This window comes from Phyllopteryx taeniolatus, chromosome 18, assembly GCF_024500385.1.
Source record: "Phyllopteryx taeniolatus isolate TA_2022b chromosome 18, UOR_Ptae_1.2, whole genome shotgun sequence".
NCBI classification, from domain to species: domain Eukaryota; kingdom Metazoa; phylum Chordata; class Actinopteri; order Syngnathiformes; family Syngnathidae; genus Phyllopteryx; species Phyllopteryx taeniolatus.
In genome coordinates this window covers 13,249,843-13,267,641 of record NC_084519.1, presented here as the reverse complement: position 1 = coordinate 13,267,641, position 17,799 = coordinate 13,249,843, and the positions used below count along the sequence as shown (strand labels likewise).

At 41.7% G+C, this 17,799-nt stretch overlaps 2 protein-coding genes across 2 annotated transcripts; one reads left to right on the top strand and one right to left on the bottom strand.

The window, feature by feature from the left end:
• The first annotated feature begins 11,772 nt into the window (after positions 1–11,772).
• Positions 11,773–13,854, top strand: fkbp3 (FKBP prolyl isomerase 3). Its single transcript, XM_061754631.1, has 7 exons — positions 11,773–11,914; positions 12,105–12,206; positions 12,765–12,866; positions 12,948–13,083; positions 13,269–13,336; positions 13,404–13,501; positions 13,607–13,854. Exons 1-7 carry the CDS (start codon positions 11,810–11,812, stop codon positions 13,659–13,661), a joined length of 666 nt encoding a protein of 221 aa, XP_061610615.1. The 5' UTR covers positions 11,773–11,809; the 3' UTR covers positions 13,662–13,854.
• Positions 13,855–14,280: 426 nt separating this feature from the next.
• faua (FAU ubiquitin like and ribosomal protein S30 fusion a) lies at positions 14,281–17,500 on the bottom strand. Its single transcript, XM_061754632.1, has 5 exons — positions 17,370–17,500; positions 16,507–16,588; positions 16,281–16,425; positions 16,062–16,117; positions 14,281–14,485 (listed from the first exon to the last, which is right to left on the bottom strand). The coding sequence occupies exons 1-5, from the start codon at positions 17,435–17,437 to the stop codon at positions 14,360–14,362; spliced, it is 477 nt and encodes a 158-aa protein (XP_061610616.1). The 5' UTR covers positions 17,438–17,500; the 3' UTR covers positions 14,281–14,359.
• Between the last annotated feature and the right edge of the window lie 299 nt (positions 17,501–17,799).

The following is a 17,799-nucleotide window of genomic DNA, read 5'->3' as shown; positions in this document are numbered from 1 at the left end:
ATTTGACTCCCAAGAAGCTTGTGTTGAGATTTTTGGACCAATGTGATGTGGTCCAGTTTCCTGGTACCAGTAAGAAGTGGAACAGCAACATTCTGGATCATTGATTTTTTTTTTTCGTTCAGATCGTGGCTAATCATTCACAGCCTCGATTATCGTCGTATTTTAAGCAATGGTTTTTCTATGGGTTTTTAACAGTGTACTTACTGTAATGTTTGTTTGTTTTTTAATTAGTTTAAGTGTGTTTTAATAAGTGTGGATGTGTTTAAAGTGTGTAGTATGGGTAAAACTAGAAAACATGAATTTTATTTATATGGCCGATTTTCACCGATTGGGTCTGCAACGTATCTCAGGCGCTATACGGCGGGTTCACTGTTGGACATTTTTTTTCTAAAAGCCGTCAATGACGAGCGTTCCACTGCGCTAAAAGCCCTGCCTAAAGTTGTCAAGCAATGTTATCTCCGCGGACGCCAGTTTCTTAATTTACTCAACCGCAGTCTCGCAGGTCATGTTTCCTGTCCAAATTTAAAAAAAAAAGAACACCTCGCAGCCGGGAAGCGGCAGCGCTCAGCCTACAATTAAAATAACTTTTACAGTAATTAAGCGGAATCAAATTAAAGCGCACAGCGCTTCCTCCGAGGAGAGCCCAGCGTGTGCAATTGGAAATATCGTAATGGCCGGCGCGATTAAATACGCATTAGCGGAGCGCCGCGCCTATCAGTCAGTCAGCGACGATCTGATGGTAATGTCGCTTTTAAGGCTGGCAGAGGTCGCCCATCGCGGAGCGTGTCCTCATGATCCATGCCCAAACAAATAACGTTAATCGTGATCACTGATATCGTGGCTGTTAAAGGGGAAATATCATGGAAATGTACATTTGAACCAGGCCAGTATAGCGTTGGAGTGGGTAGTCTGGCTTCTTTATAACAGTCGAAAAATCGTACATAGTGATGATTATTTGTCACCAGCTCACCACCAAGTGTGAAATGAAACAACCATGTACATTTTTATTTATCTTCCTATTTCTGAAAATGTCCTTGAGCAAATCTTCTGTACTTCCGCTTGGATGTAATTTACAGATCCGTGAGGAAAAATCACTTTCTATGCACTCCGCAGCGCAGGAAAAAACACTCAGGGTAATCTTTCAGAAACATCCGCTAATCTGTTTTTCTTTTTCCTAACTTGCTCAAATCATCCCAATTTATCGGTGTGTGCGGACCCGGCCTTACCTGTGGATCATGCATCACGATCAAGCGCCATGCAAACAAATCAAGAACCACGTTGAACTCAAGTGCGGGTCAAGTCAAGACGCGTCGTCGCCATTTTGTTCACGCCAGCTCTGTGTCTGTATTAACCTCGGCGCGCTCTCGCGCACATACAGTATGATTTATAATTCAAGCGCAGGTGGGAGATGGGAAATTAAAAATTGATTTGAGGGGAGCGCCTCGGAGATGATTTCTTTTCAATGCCTGATTTCCCACCACGCTTCTGCGCCGTTTTCTCGTTTCTCGCTGGTGAAGCAGTGGGGTTAAAACGTGTTTTCATGGTCAGATGCGCGCGTGCGTGCGTGCGTGCGTGACGCTAAAACACATCAAAACAAGTTCACACCACTCATCGTGTCATGTCTCAAACAACCCACGCAGAATAATTGTTGGGATTACAACCCTAACTCTGTGTTGCGCTGCTAATTTAAGACCCTAACCAAGCATTGAAAACTGAAATTTAAGACCCAGCATTTGTGTGATCACATATTCGAGACTTGAAACCCTAACATTGGCTTCAAACCTAATGTTAAACTCCAACCCTTTTTTAAAGCCCTTACCCTGTCTTGAAACTTGAATTTGTAACCCTTATCCAGATTGAAACCCCAAATTGAGGTGACTTTTTTAAAACCATAATCAGGCTTAAAATTCTATTTTTAAACCTCAACCCTGTCTTGAAACCGTGCATTTAAATCCCAGTCCTTGTTTGAAACCATAGACCAGGCTTGAAGCCCTAATTTCCAACCCTACCCCCAATAAAGTTTTGCAAACCACTCAATATGATAAGCCCTCAAGCAAAACACGGTCAGAAAAGCATCCTTGACACACGTAAAGGGAAAAACCGGGGCATCGAGGAGACGGCACCGAATAAGGCGCAAGCTCCACCACTATCACCCCCCCCCCCCGTCCCCCCTTGATCGTTTCACCTCGACCCGAGGCGCCCCACCCTCACAAGGACGCTAAGTCCTTCCGCCCTGGCGTCCCGAATACTGCCGGTGTAGGCCGTGCCCGATAAGACATGATGAATGCAGATTGTTCGCGGCGTGACAGCCTCATTCGTTTACAGTGCCACGCCGCCACTTTGATATGCCAGCCAGGCCCGTTCGGTGTGTGCGGCGTGGAGAACAGGCGACAAGCAAGTGTGTTTAAAAAAAAAAATAATCAAAAAGACAAAAGCACGCGGGTAAATATTCACACATGCGACAAAAGAGAGAGTGCACTCGCCGCCTCGCTATCAGATGTCGACGAGGAGAGTCCGTTTTTTGGGGGGGGTTTTTTCCACCCCGTAGGCAAGCAGGTGGCGAGCAAATTGGAACGTGAGTTGGGAAAACAAAGTACGGCGAGAACGGAGCGGAGCGATAGAGGCGTCGCTCGCGTCTGGCTAATCTGCCGGCAGACGGATTTTATGGCACGCAGAAGCTTCGTCTGATACTCTCCGTGGTAACGCAGCCGCGGGGACTCGTTTTAGGCTCGCGCTCAGGAAGGACAGGAACAGGAAGTTTCAAAATTGCAGTGTTAGCAAGCAAGGGTAAGGATTTCAATGTAGGGTTTCAAGTCAGGGTTAGGGTTTCAACACTTGGTTTGGGTTTAGGCTTCGGGTTTTACACAAGGGTTAGGATTTCAAAACAGGGTTAGGGTTTCAAACAAGGGTTAGGATTTTAGGATAAGGGTTTCAAATTTTGGTTTCAAAGTAGGGTTTCAATTCAGGGTTACGTTGTCAAGCCTGTGTAAGGGTTTCAAAGTAGGGTTCCAAACTACGGTTAGGGATTCAAGCCTGCGTTAGGGTTTCAAGTGAGGATTACAAAGTAGGATTTCAAGCCAGTGTTAGGTTTTCAAATTATTTTCACGCCCATTTTATATTCATTCCGACCTCAGGCCTATTTTGACTTTGGCAACAGGAAATAAGTATCGCTTCATCGACGCACTGCGCTGACACGCAGGGACTCTCACCCCGGCAATTAATGATGAATTAGCATAGCATCAATATTAAAGAACAAGAGAGATGCTAATGGGCTGCAATTGGTTGAAATATTCAACGAGAGGAGCTCCGTTTGTGTGATGCGGGACCACGGTGTCTCTCCGTCGGGCGGGAAGGTGGTGGTCCCGGCTGACTCGGACGTCACGGAGGGGGCGGCTCGTGAAAATTTAATGGAGGCTCATCGTTACGCATAAACCGAGCGCTCCTAAATGACGACCCCGCCTGGCACCTCGCTCGCTCGCTCGGCCCGGTGTCCTGAATAAATCATTTCCTGCCAGCCAGGGGACCGCAAGCTGTTCTGCAAGTCCTGGAGCTCCTGGAGTTCCCCAAAGAAGATCCTCCATTACTAAGCTCGCAGGGGAGCAAAAGCACCACATCGGGAATCGACTAATCTGGTCTGGGTCCCGAAATCCTGAAGGCCGCAGGGTTAGGCTAAATTCACTAATCTACCTGTAGAGCGGAATCTCGGTTTTCGTATGCACTGCTTTTCATATGATTGAGTTTTCGATGATATTTTTTGTCTACATTTTTTTCTGGTTGCGGATGTACTTACATCCGCTCGGTTCAGCCATTCATTTGCCAGGTTCATCCGAAGCATTGTGTATAAATTGTGTATAAAGCGCTTAACAGATGGCAAGGCGTATTCCACAATGCAAGCTTTTATTGACAACTCAAAGCAATAACCCTTTCGGTCTGCTCGGCAACACTCATGGCAACATCTGTGTAACACATCCCATCAAAAGTCAGACCTTCAAAATAAAAACATGCATTATATTAACAAAGTTGCGCCACTATCTTGACTTATTAAAAGTCACACTCAATAAACAAGCACAAAATAGTTGGAGTATGACTGCTCATAAGCCAATTTGAGGACTAAGAAGTGTTGTTAAACTGTTATTTTACTACGTGCTTTGATTTTAAACGCCTGAGTTTTCACAAATTACCCGAGTGTTGCCGAGCAGACCGGGAGGGTTGTCCATTCCGTGTAGCTTTCACACAGAACAGCGACATTCTCCCCATTCCGAGTCCGTACCGAATACACAGAACCGTGGCTTTCCTCCCCATTCTGTGTCGGTACACTTCACACAGACCGGTGACAAAAAGCAGAGGAAGCTGCGCTTCCTGTCACTAGTCAATTGCTCTCCACTTGTCCAGGTTGACACATGCGAGCGCGGTCGTCCTTCTATCTCTGCGGGAGCTCAGCAGTCGTCCCGTCACAGATCCGCACCTGCGATTACTCACCAAGTGCCAAATGAGTCTGCGAAGGGAGCGTAGCTGCGATCCAAAGAGGGGCAGCGAGGTGACGAGTTGTGTTGGGTTTTGAAGGTTTGAGTTTATTTTTTCAAAAAGCGAGCATTCAGGCAGAGAATCTATTGCTTTTTATCATCACCGCGCACACATAAACCGCTCCATTCACTTTTTTTTTTTTTTTTTTTTTTCATGCGGCACCAAAGAAGAACCCAAGTTATCTGGTGGCTCTTAGAGAAAGCGGCGAAGGGACCCGTACAAGAACAACAAGCGGAAGGTTGCGGGGTCGGAAGCTGCTGGCAATCGCGTTCGCTTCAGCTGGGGAAGTCAAAACGACAAATGTCCCCGTCAACTTTCTACGCTCACAAACAGCAACGGAGTCCATTCAGTAACTTTAATGGACTTTTGAATGTGTTTTTTTGTGCTGAGCCCGGCCGGGCACAGTCAAAGCCAATAGAAATATAGTATGAGTTCAAGCCCTGGATTTCACCCCCAAATGGCGGCTTCAAACCAAAACGTTCAACTTCCCGTTCAATATTTCCGAGCGTGGGTCCTTGAGACTTTTCCGTGCGTCCTGCTATGCTAGACACATCCGCCCAATTTCCCGTCGATTGGTGAAAGTAGAGTCGGGGACTTTGATTACGCAGTGCTTAACTCCCTGAATTTGGTCCTCTTTGCTGCGCAGAGGTACGCAGGTCTATTGGGGAGCAACAAGATGGCGGCAGCAGAGGTGAGATAAGCTTCATTAGGGAACAAAGCCTCATCTCCATTTTAACCTTACGCTTTCCTGGCCAGCGAAGGACTTGCCAGCGAGGCGCGGCGCGGTGCGGAATACCGATGAACGCCGGCCAACCCCGCTCCGGGTCAGCATTAGTTAGTTAGTGAGGTTTCCAGTTCTTTGTTGCACAAGCCCAACTCCTTTGAGTAACTTTTCTTAAGGGTTGATGAGACACTCGGTAGTGGACGTTTGTCACTGGCTACTCGCTACCAATGTGTCATCATAACATCGCCTTACTTGTTGTAATTTTGTTATCATTTTGGTTACAACTTATTTTTTTTTTTTACCACTTTTGTTATCACTTGTTTCCACTTTTTTTCCACTCTCCATTTTTTTCATTACCTCTTTTGCTGTCACATTTACCTTTTATTTTTTTGTTATGACTTGGGTTGCTGCTTTTCTTATCACTGTTGTTTCCCCTTTGTTACCACTTAAGTCATCACTTCAGTTACCAATTTCATTCATATTTTTGTTGTCACTTTAGTTACGAATTTGGTCTGACTTTGGTTACTCTTCGTATCACATTTGTTGCCCTTTTTGTTGCTACTTTTTGGTTACTGCTTTTGTTACCACTTTTATCGCTTACTGTCAATTTTTTAAATCACTTTTGTTACCACTTTTAGGACATTGATTGCTACTTTGTCACTTTTTCTTACCACTTTGTTGTTTTGCTATCACTTTTGTTATCACTTTGGTTTCGCTTATTGTCACAATTTTTGTATCACATTTGTTATGTCTATCACTTTTTTTACCACTTTTATTGTCACATTTCTTAGTACTGTATTTTTGTTATCATTAACATGCTTTTGTTAATACTTTTGTTACCACTTTTAAGACTGGTTGCTACTTTGGTAGCATTTTGTCTTATCACATTTGTTACCTTTTTGCTATGACTTTGGTTTTCGCCTGTTGTCACTTTTTTGTATCACTTTTGTTTTCATGTCTCACTTTTTTTTTTACCACTTTTGTTGTCACATTTCTTGTTACTGTATTTTTGTTGTCACTTATTTACATACTTTTTTTAAATTAATTTTGCTACCACTTTTAGGACTTTGGTTGCTACTTTGTTATCACTTTGTCTTACCACTTTTGTTATCACTTTTGTTTATTCACAATTTTCTTTGAACTTCTGCCATCACATTTGTTGTCTACGTTTAACGTTTGCCAACACTTTTGTTATCGATTTTTCTGCCATTACTTGTTGCAACTTTTTTACCACTTGGTTTCCACTGTTTGTTGCCACTTCCTGTCCAATTCTGATCTGTACCAGTTTGGCTGTATTAAAAGGACTCGGCAGTGCTCACTGGGGACCCCTTGTGGCAGTTCTGAGCCAATGAACGGTAACGTGCGCCTTTTGTCAAAGAGGAGCATTAAGCTGCGGTGCAGCAGGTGAAAAATCCCCAACTGCGGTTTGCGGTCCCTTCTTTTCCCGGTAAGCCGCAGTGGCTTTGGAAGTTTTGAGCCCCCAGATCTTCGATGTCATTGTGGGCCCACGCCCGCCTTGACGCGTCTAATCTCCCGGCCGCATGCCGTCAAATCAGCTTCAAAGCCGGATCTGAGGCCAAGAAAAAAGGTGGGAAAGTCGTTCACCTTAAAAGAAGAACACCAAAACAAAAAAAAAAGCTTCCAAGTCATCACAAAGCGTTCTCGTCAGCAGGCAGACGTGCGAGGCCCACGTTGGCGTCACTCTCATGGCAAATGAATGGTTTTGTTTACTTGGACTTCAAACGTCATCAATCATCATGTGTGTGAAATCTTATCACTTTTGTTCCCATTTTTGTTGCCATTTTCTGCTTTTCTAACCCATTTCCTTATCACTTCAGTTAATGCTTCGGTTGCCACTTTTATCACTTTGTTTCCACCTGTATTATCAATTTGTTGCCACTTGTTATTAATCTTGTCACCGCTTTTGTTTCACTTTTGTCAACACACTGTATTTTTTACCCACTTTATTACTTTGGTTACCAAATGTTATCATTTTTGTTGCCGCTTTTGTTGCCTGATCTGTGATCATTTTTGTTCTTCCTTTTATTGCCACTTTTGTTCTCGCCTGTGTTACCACTTTTATTACATTTTTCATTATCACTTTTATCGCGTTTGTGATTTCTTTTTGTTCACACTTTTGTGATTAACGCACTTTCGTCACCTTTCTTACTACTTTTGTTATCGTTCTTGTAATCATTTTTGTTATCAATTTTGTCGCTACTTTTAGTACTACGTTTCTGATCACTTTTGCTAGCAGTATTGTTACCGCCTTTGTTACTTTGTTACTCATTAGCTTTGGTTACTTTTTTAATCACTTTTTTTGCCACTTTTGTTTGAACACGCATTTGTTATAACTTTTGTCAGCACTTTTGCTTCCCTTTTGTTATCATTTCTGTTAGCACTTTTTATTAACACTTTTTGCTATCAATTTTCTTTTCTTTTTTTTGTTGCCATGTACTGCCAGTGCTTTTGATAACAATTTCGTGATCCACATCTTCAAGAACATTTGTTACCTTTTGTGGTGTCACTAACAGATTTTTATAACGCTAAAAGAAATGAGTGGGTAACGACACGCGGCTCGACCGCTAAACTAAAAATGCTCATAACTCTGCACAAACCTAGGAATTATGATGATGATGATCGTTGGTTTTTTTTTCTTTTTTTTGGTGAATTAATGACAAAAAGTCACACATTAGGCCATTTTTTTTAATACAGCTTGTGTATTGGAGCTTGCTCAAATTTAGATGTGTACAAAATGTTTTGGTAGGTGAGCGTAGTGAAAACCAAAGAAACATGGCGTAATGCAAATACGAAAGCAGCTTTCATATGTGAGCTTCTAAAGATGTCAAATGCAAAGCAGTCCTTCCTGTCCAACACGGCGCACAGTCTTGTCAAAACTTGGAATGCAGCGTTCGCTCTCAAGATTGGATTCCATTTGTGAGCCTCCATTTTTAAAAAGTGCTAACACACACACATACATACACACACACACACACAGGGGTTTTTGTGTAATTGAAAATTGCTTTGGAATTCCATCTTCATCCCTTGGTTTCCATCAGCAGGACGTGTAAGATATATCAGCGAAGCGGCTTGCTGATAAGAAAACATGTTTATTCTGCTTAGTATTTATGAAACACCTCCACATGGCTTTTTTTTCTTTCTTCCTCCTCCTCACAGGAATAATCTCGCCTGTTAGTGCATAGAATAATAAAAAGATGGGATGAGGACAGAGGAACGAGTGTCATGGCAGTCACGTTCCCATTGTGGACTTTGTTGGGAATGTCGCGTTCGAATGGCTTCGGAAGCTTTTTTTTGTTTGTTTTGAAGTTGATGGATGTGAAGAACACGAAGAAATTGAAATCTCGGAAAAGAGACGGCAGTTTCTGCAAGGCTGCCTGCGTGCGCTCTGACAAGAATGCGGCAGTCGATGGCATGAAATGTTTTTTTTGACTCGTCTTGTTAACTAACATCTTTCGGGTTACTTGAACCAGGAAGAAGCCTGCTCAGGTGGGGTACAACTTTTGATGTCACTTAAACATTCCTTAATTCTCTCCTTATTTCAATGTACCCATTTTAGTTGGAAAAAACGGATTTTGGTAGAAGAAAGTGTGGATCCTCTCTTAGACATGGTCTCAATCTTACGTAATAGTTTTTCTTTCTTTTTCGCTTGTATACACACGAGAGAGGCTGTGTGATGATTCCCTATGGTTGCTAATGCTAATAGATTGTCTCGGGGAGTGAAATGCTCATTGCAATCAATGTAAATAAGGGACCAGGTTGAAATGCTAATTGGGAAATGTTTGGTATTTTAAGTTGAATTCAAGTGTGAACTGGAGAGTCTTTAACGGTGTCCGCCCATGTTCATGCTAAAACAGAGTGTTCGTGAGTTGACGTGCTTACGAATGGTGAAAACAATGCTAACGCTAATCTTGGCTCCCCGTGTGTTTCAGGGTCGATTTTAAGGTTCTTTTACATGCCTAGAAAGAGTAACACAGATGCATTATTTGCCTTGAGGGTGTTGATGGAGAAGGTCAGAAGGAGCTACATTGTGTCGTGTGTAGATATTGAGAAAGCCTATGACAGAGTACGTGCAGAGAGGAACTGCTGTGCTGCATGTGGAAGTCTCGAGTGGCAGAGAAGTACATTATGTTAGAATAATACAGGACATTTATGAGGGGAGCAGAACAGCGGTGAGGTGTGCTGTAGGTGTGACAGAGGAATTTAAGGTGGAGGTGGGACTGCATCAGGGATCAACCCTGAGCCCCTTCCTGTTTGCGGTGGTGATGGATAGGCTGACAGATGGCTTTAGACTGGAATCTCCGTGGGCCATGATGTTTGCAGATAACATTGTGATAATCACAATGTCATCTGCGAACATCTTAGCGGCTAACAGTCAGAAAGGTGGAGGCATGCACTGGAAAGGGGAGGAATGAAGATTAGCCAAAGTAAGACAGTATTTATGTGCATGAATGATAGCGGTGGAGGGGGGAAGTTGAGGCTACACGGAGAAGAGATAGTGAGGGTGGAGGACTTTAAATACTTGGGGTCAACAGTCCAGAGCAATGGTGAGTGTGGTCAGGAAGTGAAGAAACGAGTCAAAGCAGGTGGGAACAGGTGGAGGAAGGTGTCAGGTGTGTTATGTGACAGAAGAGTGTCTGCTAGGATGAAGGGCAAAGTTTATAAGACAGTGGTGAGGCCAGCCATGATGTACGGATTAGAGACAGTGGCACTGAAGAGACAACAGGAAGCAGAGCTGGAGGTGGCGGAAACGAAGATGTTGAGGTTCTCTCTAGGAGTAACCAGGTTTTATAGGATAAGAAATGAGCTCATCAGGGGAGAGGCCAAGGTTCGATGTTTTGGAGACAAAGCTAGAGAGAGCAGACTTCGATGGTTTGGACACATCCAGAGGGGAAATAGTATATTGGTAGAAGGGTGATAAAGATGGAGCTGCACGAGAGCGAGAGGAAGACCAAAGACAAGGTTGATGGATGCCGTGAGGGAAGACACAAGGGCAGTTGGTGTTAGAGAGGAGCATGCAGGAGATAGGCTTACATGGAAAAGGATGACACGCTGCGGCGATCCCTAAAGCCAACACAAGCCGAGAAGAAAAGAAAAAGCAGTAGATGCATGCCCAGTACAGTACTGCATGGTGAGATGCAAAATGACTCACGTGATCTATTTATTTTACATATACAATGTACAGTACATCAATTTGTATCCAGGGTGTGAAATTTTGCCTTCAGCAATACAACACAACACCCACATACATGGTTGACTCATTAGCGTATAAGCACAACTTGAACTTTTTTTTTTTAAAGAAATGTGTCTATCAACGTTTTTTGTATGATACACTTTTGTTGAGAATTAATTTTCCCTCATGTCAAAGCATATTGCCATTTCTTTATATTGAAAGATTTTTCTGCAGCCTGTCAGTAGTGTGCGCATATTGCCCCCGTGTGGCGTTAAAATGTAACCGCATTAGGGGAAACTACAACTTCTACCGCACAATATTGATCCATCCATCCATCCATTTTCTGAGCCGCTTCTCCTCACGCGGGTCGCAGGCATGCTGGAGCTCAACCCAGCTATCATCGGGCAGGAGGCGGGGTCCACCCTGAACTGGTTGCCAGCCAATCGCAGGGCACAATATTGATGACAAATTAAAAATTATTTTATGAATACAATTTTTGGATTAAACATGATTTTATCCTCAAAAGCTAGTTTTATTTTTATTTTATTTTTAAATCTTTTCCACCAGGCAACCACAAGGACACATAATAACGGTCAGTCAGCTATACAGCAGAACCTCTCATATCAAATCCGAGATTCGTCTCTAAGTTTGTACAAGATGGATAGCAAGGATTGTGGTATTTTTTTATTTTATTTTTTTTTTTATTTTGTGTGTGTGCGTGGGGTGGGGGGGGGGTGCTTTTGTTATGTTACCTTTTTTTTCTTAAAAAATAGAAAATAGAGTAAAGAAATCCAAGATACATTATTCTTAAAAAATAAAAGTATATAAAAAATATTTTGTATATCGAGAAGCTTAATTTCTTGATAAAGAAATACTTCTTGAAAAATAGAATATTAATTACTGAACAGGGGAAACAACAAAAATTAAACAATTTTCACAAAAATAAATCAGCCTTCTTGAAAACGTTTTCTTTATTTTTTTTTAATTATTGAACAAAATAATTTCTCCCAAAAGTACACTTCCTCGAAAATTATTTTAAAATATTTAAAAAATAATATAACAATTATCGAGAGAGAGAACAATCTAGAAAGGATTTTTTTATCAAAACGTAAAGAAGAGAAAAGTTCTAGTCGGATTACAGTTAGCCACTAGATGGCAGCGACAGCATTTCAGCCATCTTTATTTACTTCCTCGCTCCCCGATTTTACTAATTTATAATTATTTCCTTTTATCATTTTTGAATACATATAGCGCATCATTATGAGTATTTCTATAATAACAAATGTAACATCTAGAACAATGATTTTTTTTTCGTGTTTTCGTTTTTACATTCCTGACCGAGGTCAGAGGTCGTCGGCGGTCCACTCAAAATGGCGGACGAACCAGCGCGAGAGTGGAGCAATGAGCAGCTAAAAAGTGACGATTTGCCCAAAAAAGACCTGATAAAGTTCATTCAGGACAATGCGGCGCATTCGGTACGTTGTCAACGGAGTATCTCGAAGCCGCTGTTGTCATTTTGAAACGTGCACTTTGACGGGAATATGCGTTTCGCGCGATGTAGCCCCACGAGGCGGTAATCAGTGTTTGCAAACAAAGTGGCTCCTTTACGTCACATATACAACCTCTTGCGGTTTCACATAATAACATTCCCATTCTGTGTTTCAGTTCCTCAACGAGCACAAATTGCTGGGAAATATCAAGAATGTGGCCAAGACAGCAAAGAAGGAGCAGCTCGTTGTTGCCTACAACGAGCTATTTGCCAGCAAAGTGAGTGACGTCACATTGACGCAGTCTCCACATTGAGATTTAATTAAGCAATGCTGGATAAGTACATTACATAGTCACAACTATTAGCTGAATTACAAACACTGTTATGGGGTTTTGGGCAACAAATTGGTTAGCTGGTTTGTCTTTATCTTCAGTAGATGCAGGTGAATTAAACATGTATTCATTGTGCATGTGAGAGGAGCTACATGGAGGAGAGGCAGAATAACCCCAGGACTGGTCTCCAACCAATCACAGGGCACATGTGGAAAAATTTTGCGTTTTCAATGAATCTCCACAATTTTTGGGAAATAATTGACATCCCTGAAAGTTATAAGTTTGATGGGGGTTTTGCCGTGTTACAGCTCACAATAACCGTTCATTGTCTGAATTAAAAACGCACTGTTGAGATTGTTTTAAATAGTGGACTAAAAAGTATAATTCTTAGCTTTTCTAGTGATGACACCCAGAACCTCAGAACTGTGATGCAAACGTGTTAAACACTGTGCTTGAAATGAAAGGCAATGAGCGAATAAATGATCACACTGCTGTGTTTTGTAGAGATTTAAAGGCACAGAGCCCGTGGAAGAAGCGACGAAGCAGATGAAAGCTGTCAAAATCGACGACAAGCCCAAAGAGCTCAAGGCGGAAGTTGTGGACGAGGTAAAGACCGAGTACTTGCGCGCTCGTATATATTTTTTTTGTACAATACTCCTAATAATTGCAAATGTTGCTTACCCTCAGGGTCCGCCCAGGTTCACCAAATCGACGCTGAAAAAAGGCGACAAGACAAACTTCCCGAAGAAAGGAGACACAGTGAGCTGCTGGTATACCGGGGCGTTGGAGGATGGGACCATCTTTGACACCAACATTCCTTCAGGTGCTTGGTGTAGCCAAAACGGGCCTCGGTTTTATATAGAGAATGCAGTCGAACCAATAAGGTCCCAACACAATTTGTTCTCAAAATACTGAATTTCAGGGTCACACCATTGGGCAATTAAATTTGATGAACCACTGTGTTTCCATTTTGATGATGACGAAAATGACTGACTCTGATCTCTGCAGCGGCCAGAAAGAAAAGGCAAACCAAGCCGCTGAGCTTCAAAGTGGGCTTGGGTAGAGTCATCCGAGGGGTACGTCCATTATTCGACTTCTTTTGCTCCCCATGTGGAGTTAACGCCGTCTGTCGCCTTCCCGCAGTGGGACGAGGGCCTGTTGACCATGAGCAAAGGCGAGACGGCCCGCCTGGAGATCGAACCGGAGTGGGCGTACGGCAAAAAGGGCCTCCCCGACTCCAAGTATCTTTTTAAAATTTTATTTAGATGGATTTTAAGGGTCCTGACTCAGTAGCTTCAATTTGTCTTGTTTTTACTGTCCACCTTCTCCTTAACTCTGACTTTCAGAATTCCACCCAACGCCAAGCTGATCTTTGAGGTGGAGCTGGTGGCTGTGGATTAAAGAAGGAAAACTGGGAAGTTCACCAAAAAAAAAAAGTTGTGCCCTTTTTTTTCCATTTTTCTGTGCATTGTATGTTGGTTTACAGGAATCCCAAATGTGTAACCGTTTTGTTCCTTTTGATGTTGTCAAAATGTAATGCCCTACTTTTGGGGACAATCTTTTTGCTTGCGTAAAATATAACTTACAGACAAGACTTGTGTTGTTTTCCCTCTCATTATTTTACACACATTAAGGTTGACTTGACTAAACATGCTTTAAAATATTTTTTGTGTGCTCCCTCCACATTACTCCTCTGGCTGCTGTCAGCAATTGATTTTGCTTATTGAAAAGGGACACGCGAAGATACTTATAAAACTTAGTTTTGTGCATGTAATATACCATATTTGTCAATGCTTTTGATGTAGTTCAGATGAACAGCGAGTGTTTTGGGCAGACGAGGGTGTGTGTACATCACAAATCTGTGCCCTTCAGAGACATCAAACTGACTGACAAGATCAGTGAGTTTACGCTGCACTCACATTTGTGTGATACCTGTCGATTTTTAGCCACATTAGCATTTAGATTCAAATATTCAAGCAGTTTAACCTAATTTTACTAATAAAGACGCGCTACTACTATGTGCAGAGTTAAAATGTTTTATTAACAGCAGGAAAACATTTGAACTCTGCTAAAATGGCTCGGTATGGTCACCGCACACTCTAGGAGTTGGCGTTGGGTCCCTTCTTCTTGCCAAATGTGGGCACCACGTTGACGAAGCGTCGGTTGTACTGGATGCGACGCTTGGCGCGGCCAGTCTTTTTCTTCTTCTTCTCCTGCTTGTCAACCTGGCAAATAAATGCAAGACTTGTAAAGCTGTCCCTAACCATCACGTTTAAGACATATCCAAATACTGCGGGCTTACAATATCAACACATTTTTCCCTAATATTTTTGACTACGTAAAAGCATTCCCAGCGTGATTAAAGACGTTCTTTCCAAAGAAAAAACTAAAAAAAATGTTTTTTATGTCTGTAGATTTAACGCTTGAGTGCCATTATTTAATGATGATTATTCTTCATTTAAGACAGTGTTTTTATATTTACAGTTTTCCTAAAAAAAACAAATCATGACTAAAATGTCAAATTATAGTAATTACGTCATTTAATCCAAAATATTTTTGCAATCACTACACTATATTTAACAATTTAGAACAAAACCTGGGCAATTTCAAGCCAAATTCACATACCTACATGTCAACCTAACATTTTATTTCTGTTCAGGAATGCAAATAACTATAACTTGACATATTAATCTAGAAATGTGCTTTACTATATATTCATATTTTTTGTGTTGGACGGTAAATTTGAAAATTGTCAGACAAAGATATACAGAGCTGCCAACCTATAAAAATTCATTTCCAGAACAATTTGTCCCAATTTTTCTTAATTTCCATATTTTGTCAAACATTTCTGTGCGACAATCACAATCGTTAATAAATTATGGCTTCAACATTTGTCATTTTAATGTTTTTAGTACATCAACCTTTTAACAGTGGACGCAGTTGCAGCCTGAATCAAAGTACGAGTATATGAGATTTTCATTTTGTGCAACGTACTACTTGTACAAGTACATGTAAGAAGAAATGTAATTACATCTCTTCAACAATACATTACATATTTATATTTCCTATAGGAACAATTGCTGCTAAAACAATGCAAATTTCCCCATTGTGGGACTAATAAAGGTTATCTTACATTACAAATATTTATTAACAACAATAATATACTTTTAACATGCCCACGTTCTGAAGTGACAGAATTCATTTCCGGTTCAGATGCGGTGTTCTGTGTAACGATAGCTTAGCAATTAGCATTGACGGCATCTTTGACATCGCCTAGCCACTCGCCCTCCCTTCGTGGCACTTTTGTAAGAAGCATGGTAATCAGTGTCGCTTATTCTCTACCATGGAGGCGATGATCAGTGACTTACAATGCATTGACAAAGAGAACTTTCGCCTCTGCGGCTTGGCATCCGGGCGGCATAATAAAATAGCGTGCACCAAGCAGCTGTTCAATATGGACGCGCTGGTAATTTCAGTCGCTGGAATGATTTTTTTCCAATATTCGGAACAATCAGTGTTTCGGCTGTAACGAGTCAACGTTCAGTGATTTCTGTATCAAATTAGATTGCTAAAAGATCACTTTTTTTTTTTTAAATCATCCTTGGGTCCCTTGAATATGAATAAATCTGCAAATTTTCTAAATTGAAAAGCAGTTAATAAATAAAGAAACATGTTTTATATTACAAACTCACATTGAAATTCATCATATTTTATGTTAAGAACAGTGAAAAGTAAAGAGCTTTGAATGTTGGAGGTGGTTAATACAATTAAAGTGCTGTACATTCAGGAAACAATCCTCACCTTGGGGGTCTGGCCCCTCACTTTTCCAGCACGAGCTAGAGAACCGTGGACCTTACCTAGACGGGAGAGGGGGGAAACTCACTTGAATACTGGATGGTGTAAAAAGGTCAAGTCAGTGACTGGGAAACGCCACAACACATGAGGATGTACAGTGAACGCGCGCTATACTGTGGTTCATTCCAAATGATATAAAGTACCGTAGAATAATGCAACACTGACCTCCCAGAAGCCTGCCGGCTACCTCCAAGGTGCAGTGCTCGGAGATGCCGCACGATGCCAACGAAGCATCGTCCTCCAGCGGGCAACCTGCAAGCAGCACCACCTGATCCTCCACCAGGAGACCCTCCAGAGCCTGGACATGAGCCTGAGGGGTGGAAAAACAAACAAATGCTCCAACTCCACCCTGGCTTGCTTACTTAAAATACTTTTTTTAAATTTCAATTACCTTAATCTGGCCCACAGTCTCCTGTCCGGTCAACTCAAGGGTGTGAGTGTTCTGGGCACGCAGGAAGAGCTGCATGTTGATGCTAACAAAGGAATACGCCATTCAAACAAACAATTTACAAATTCTTTCAAACAATAATATGACCTGGATGATAGTTATCACAGCTACAATTAAGTAAAAAGAAGGAAAATATATTGAGCAATACAAATTCACTAATATCACATACATTTAATAAATAAAATGTTAGGAAGATCAACAACCCTTACAATGTTATTTGCATTTCATATTTGTGCCATATTTTAAGTAAGCCTAGGGACGTATAAAGTGAGATAAATTGTAGGGGAAAGTTGGTTTGGAGGCAAAACACCGTTGGTGTATCGCAAATTACCCCAAAATATTTAATAATTTGTAACAAATTGGAGATATATATGTTGTTCTTTTTCACAAAAAAACTACTGTATAACCAAGGAGAAAAACGCTACACTGATAACACACCAGGAAATCACTTTTGAAGCGCTAACCCTGTAAAATTGTCACGTTGCCGAAGCTCACTCGGGTTCGTTGGGGAAAATAAACCCAAACCTTCTCCGCCTTAAATCACGAGCGAAACCGAGAAAATAAACACTTTTTGGGGCAGGGAGCGAGACGAGTCGTGGAGTTGTTGCTGTGAAGCTAATGCTAAGCTAACTCAACGAGGGACATGCGGGAAGAAAAAGAGGAGCCGAAACACAAATTATCATCGGTCTGTTCAATTAAACGTTTAGCTAATGTGCTCAAGTGTGCTTTAGGTGCATTTACGACACGTGATAACAGCCGACGACGGGCTAAACGGAGTTTTGCCACTCGGTTTGTACAGGCCTTACCTCGTTTTGATGCTAGTCTTTAGACGCGCAGCATAGAAAAGGACGGCACAGGGTACCACACTGCGCATGTGCTGTTTTACGTTCTTTACGTAAGGCGCGTGAGAACTGACATAGGATAGACGTAGCCACGCCTATGCGTCGCTGCCATATTGGATGTGGCAAATACAAAAGTCCTGATGGATGTGGCAATGTATAAGTCCTGAAACTTTTGTATGGTGGATGTACCGACGTTTGTCAATGGCCACGTGGCACCCTCTCACATCCGGGTATTTTGAAGTTACTATTCAAAATTAAAGGTAACATTTAGTTACCCTTTTTGATTAATTGTTAATACTAGGTGACTTTTAATTAGTTTTAAAATGTATGGCGCATACAAATGTGCTTTACTGTATGATAAATTTACTTCATGATAATAGTTATGTATGACAAG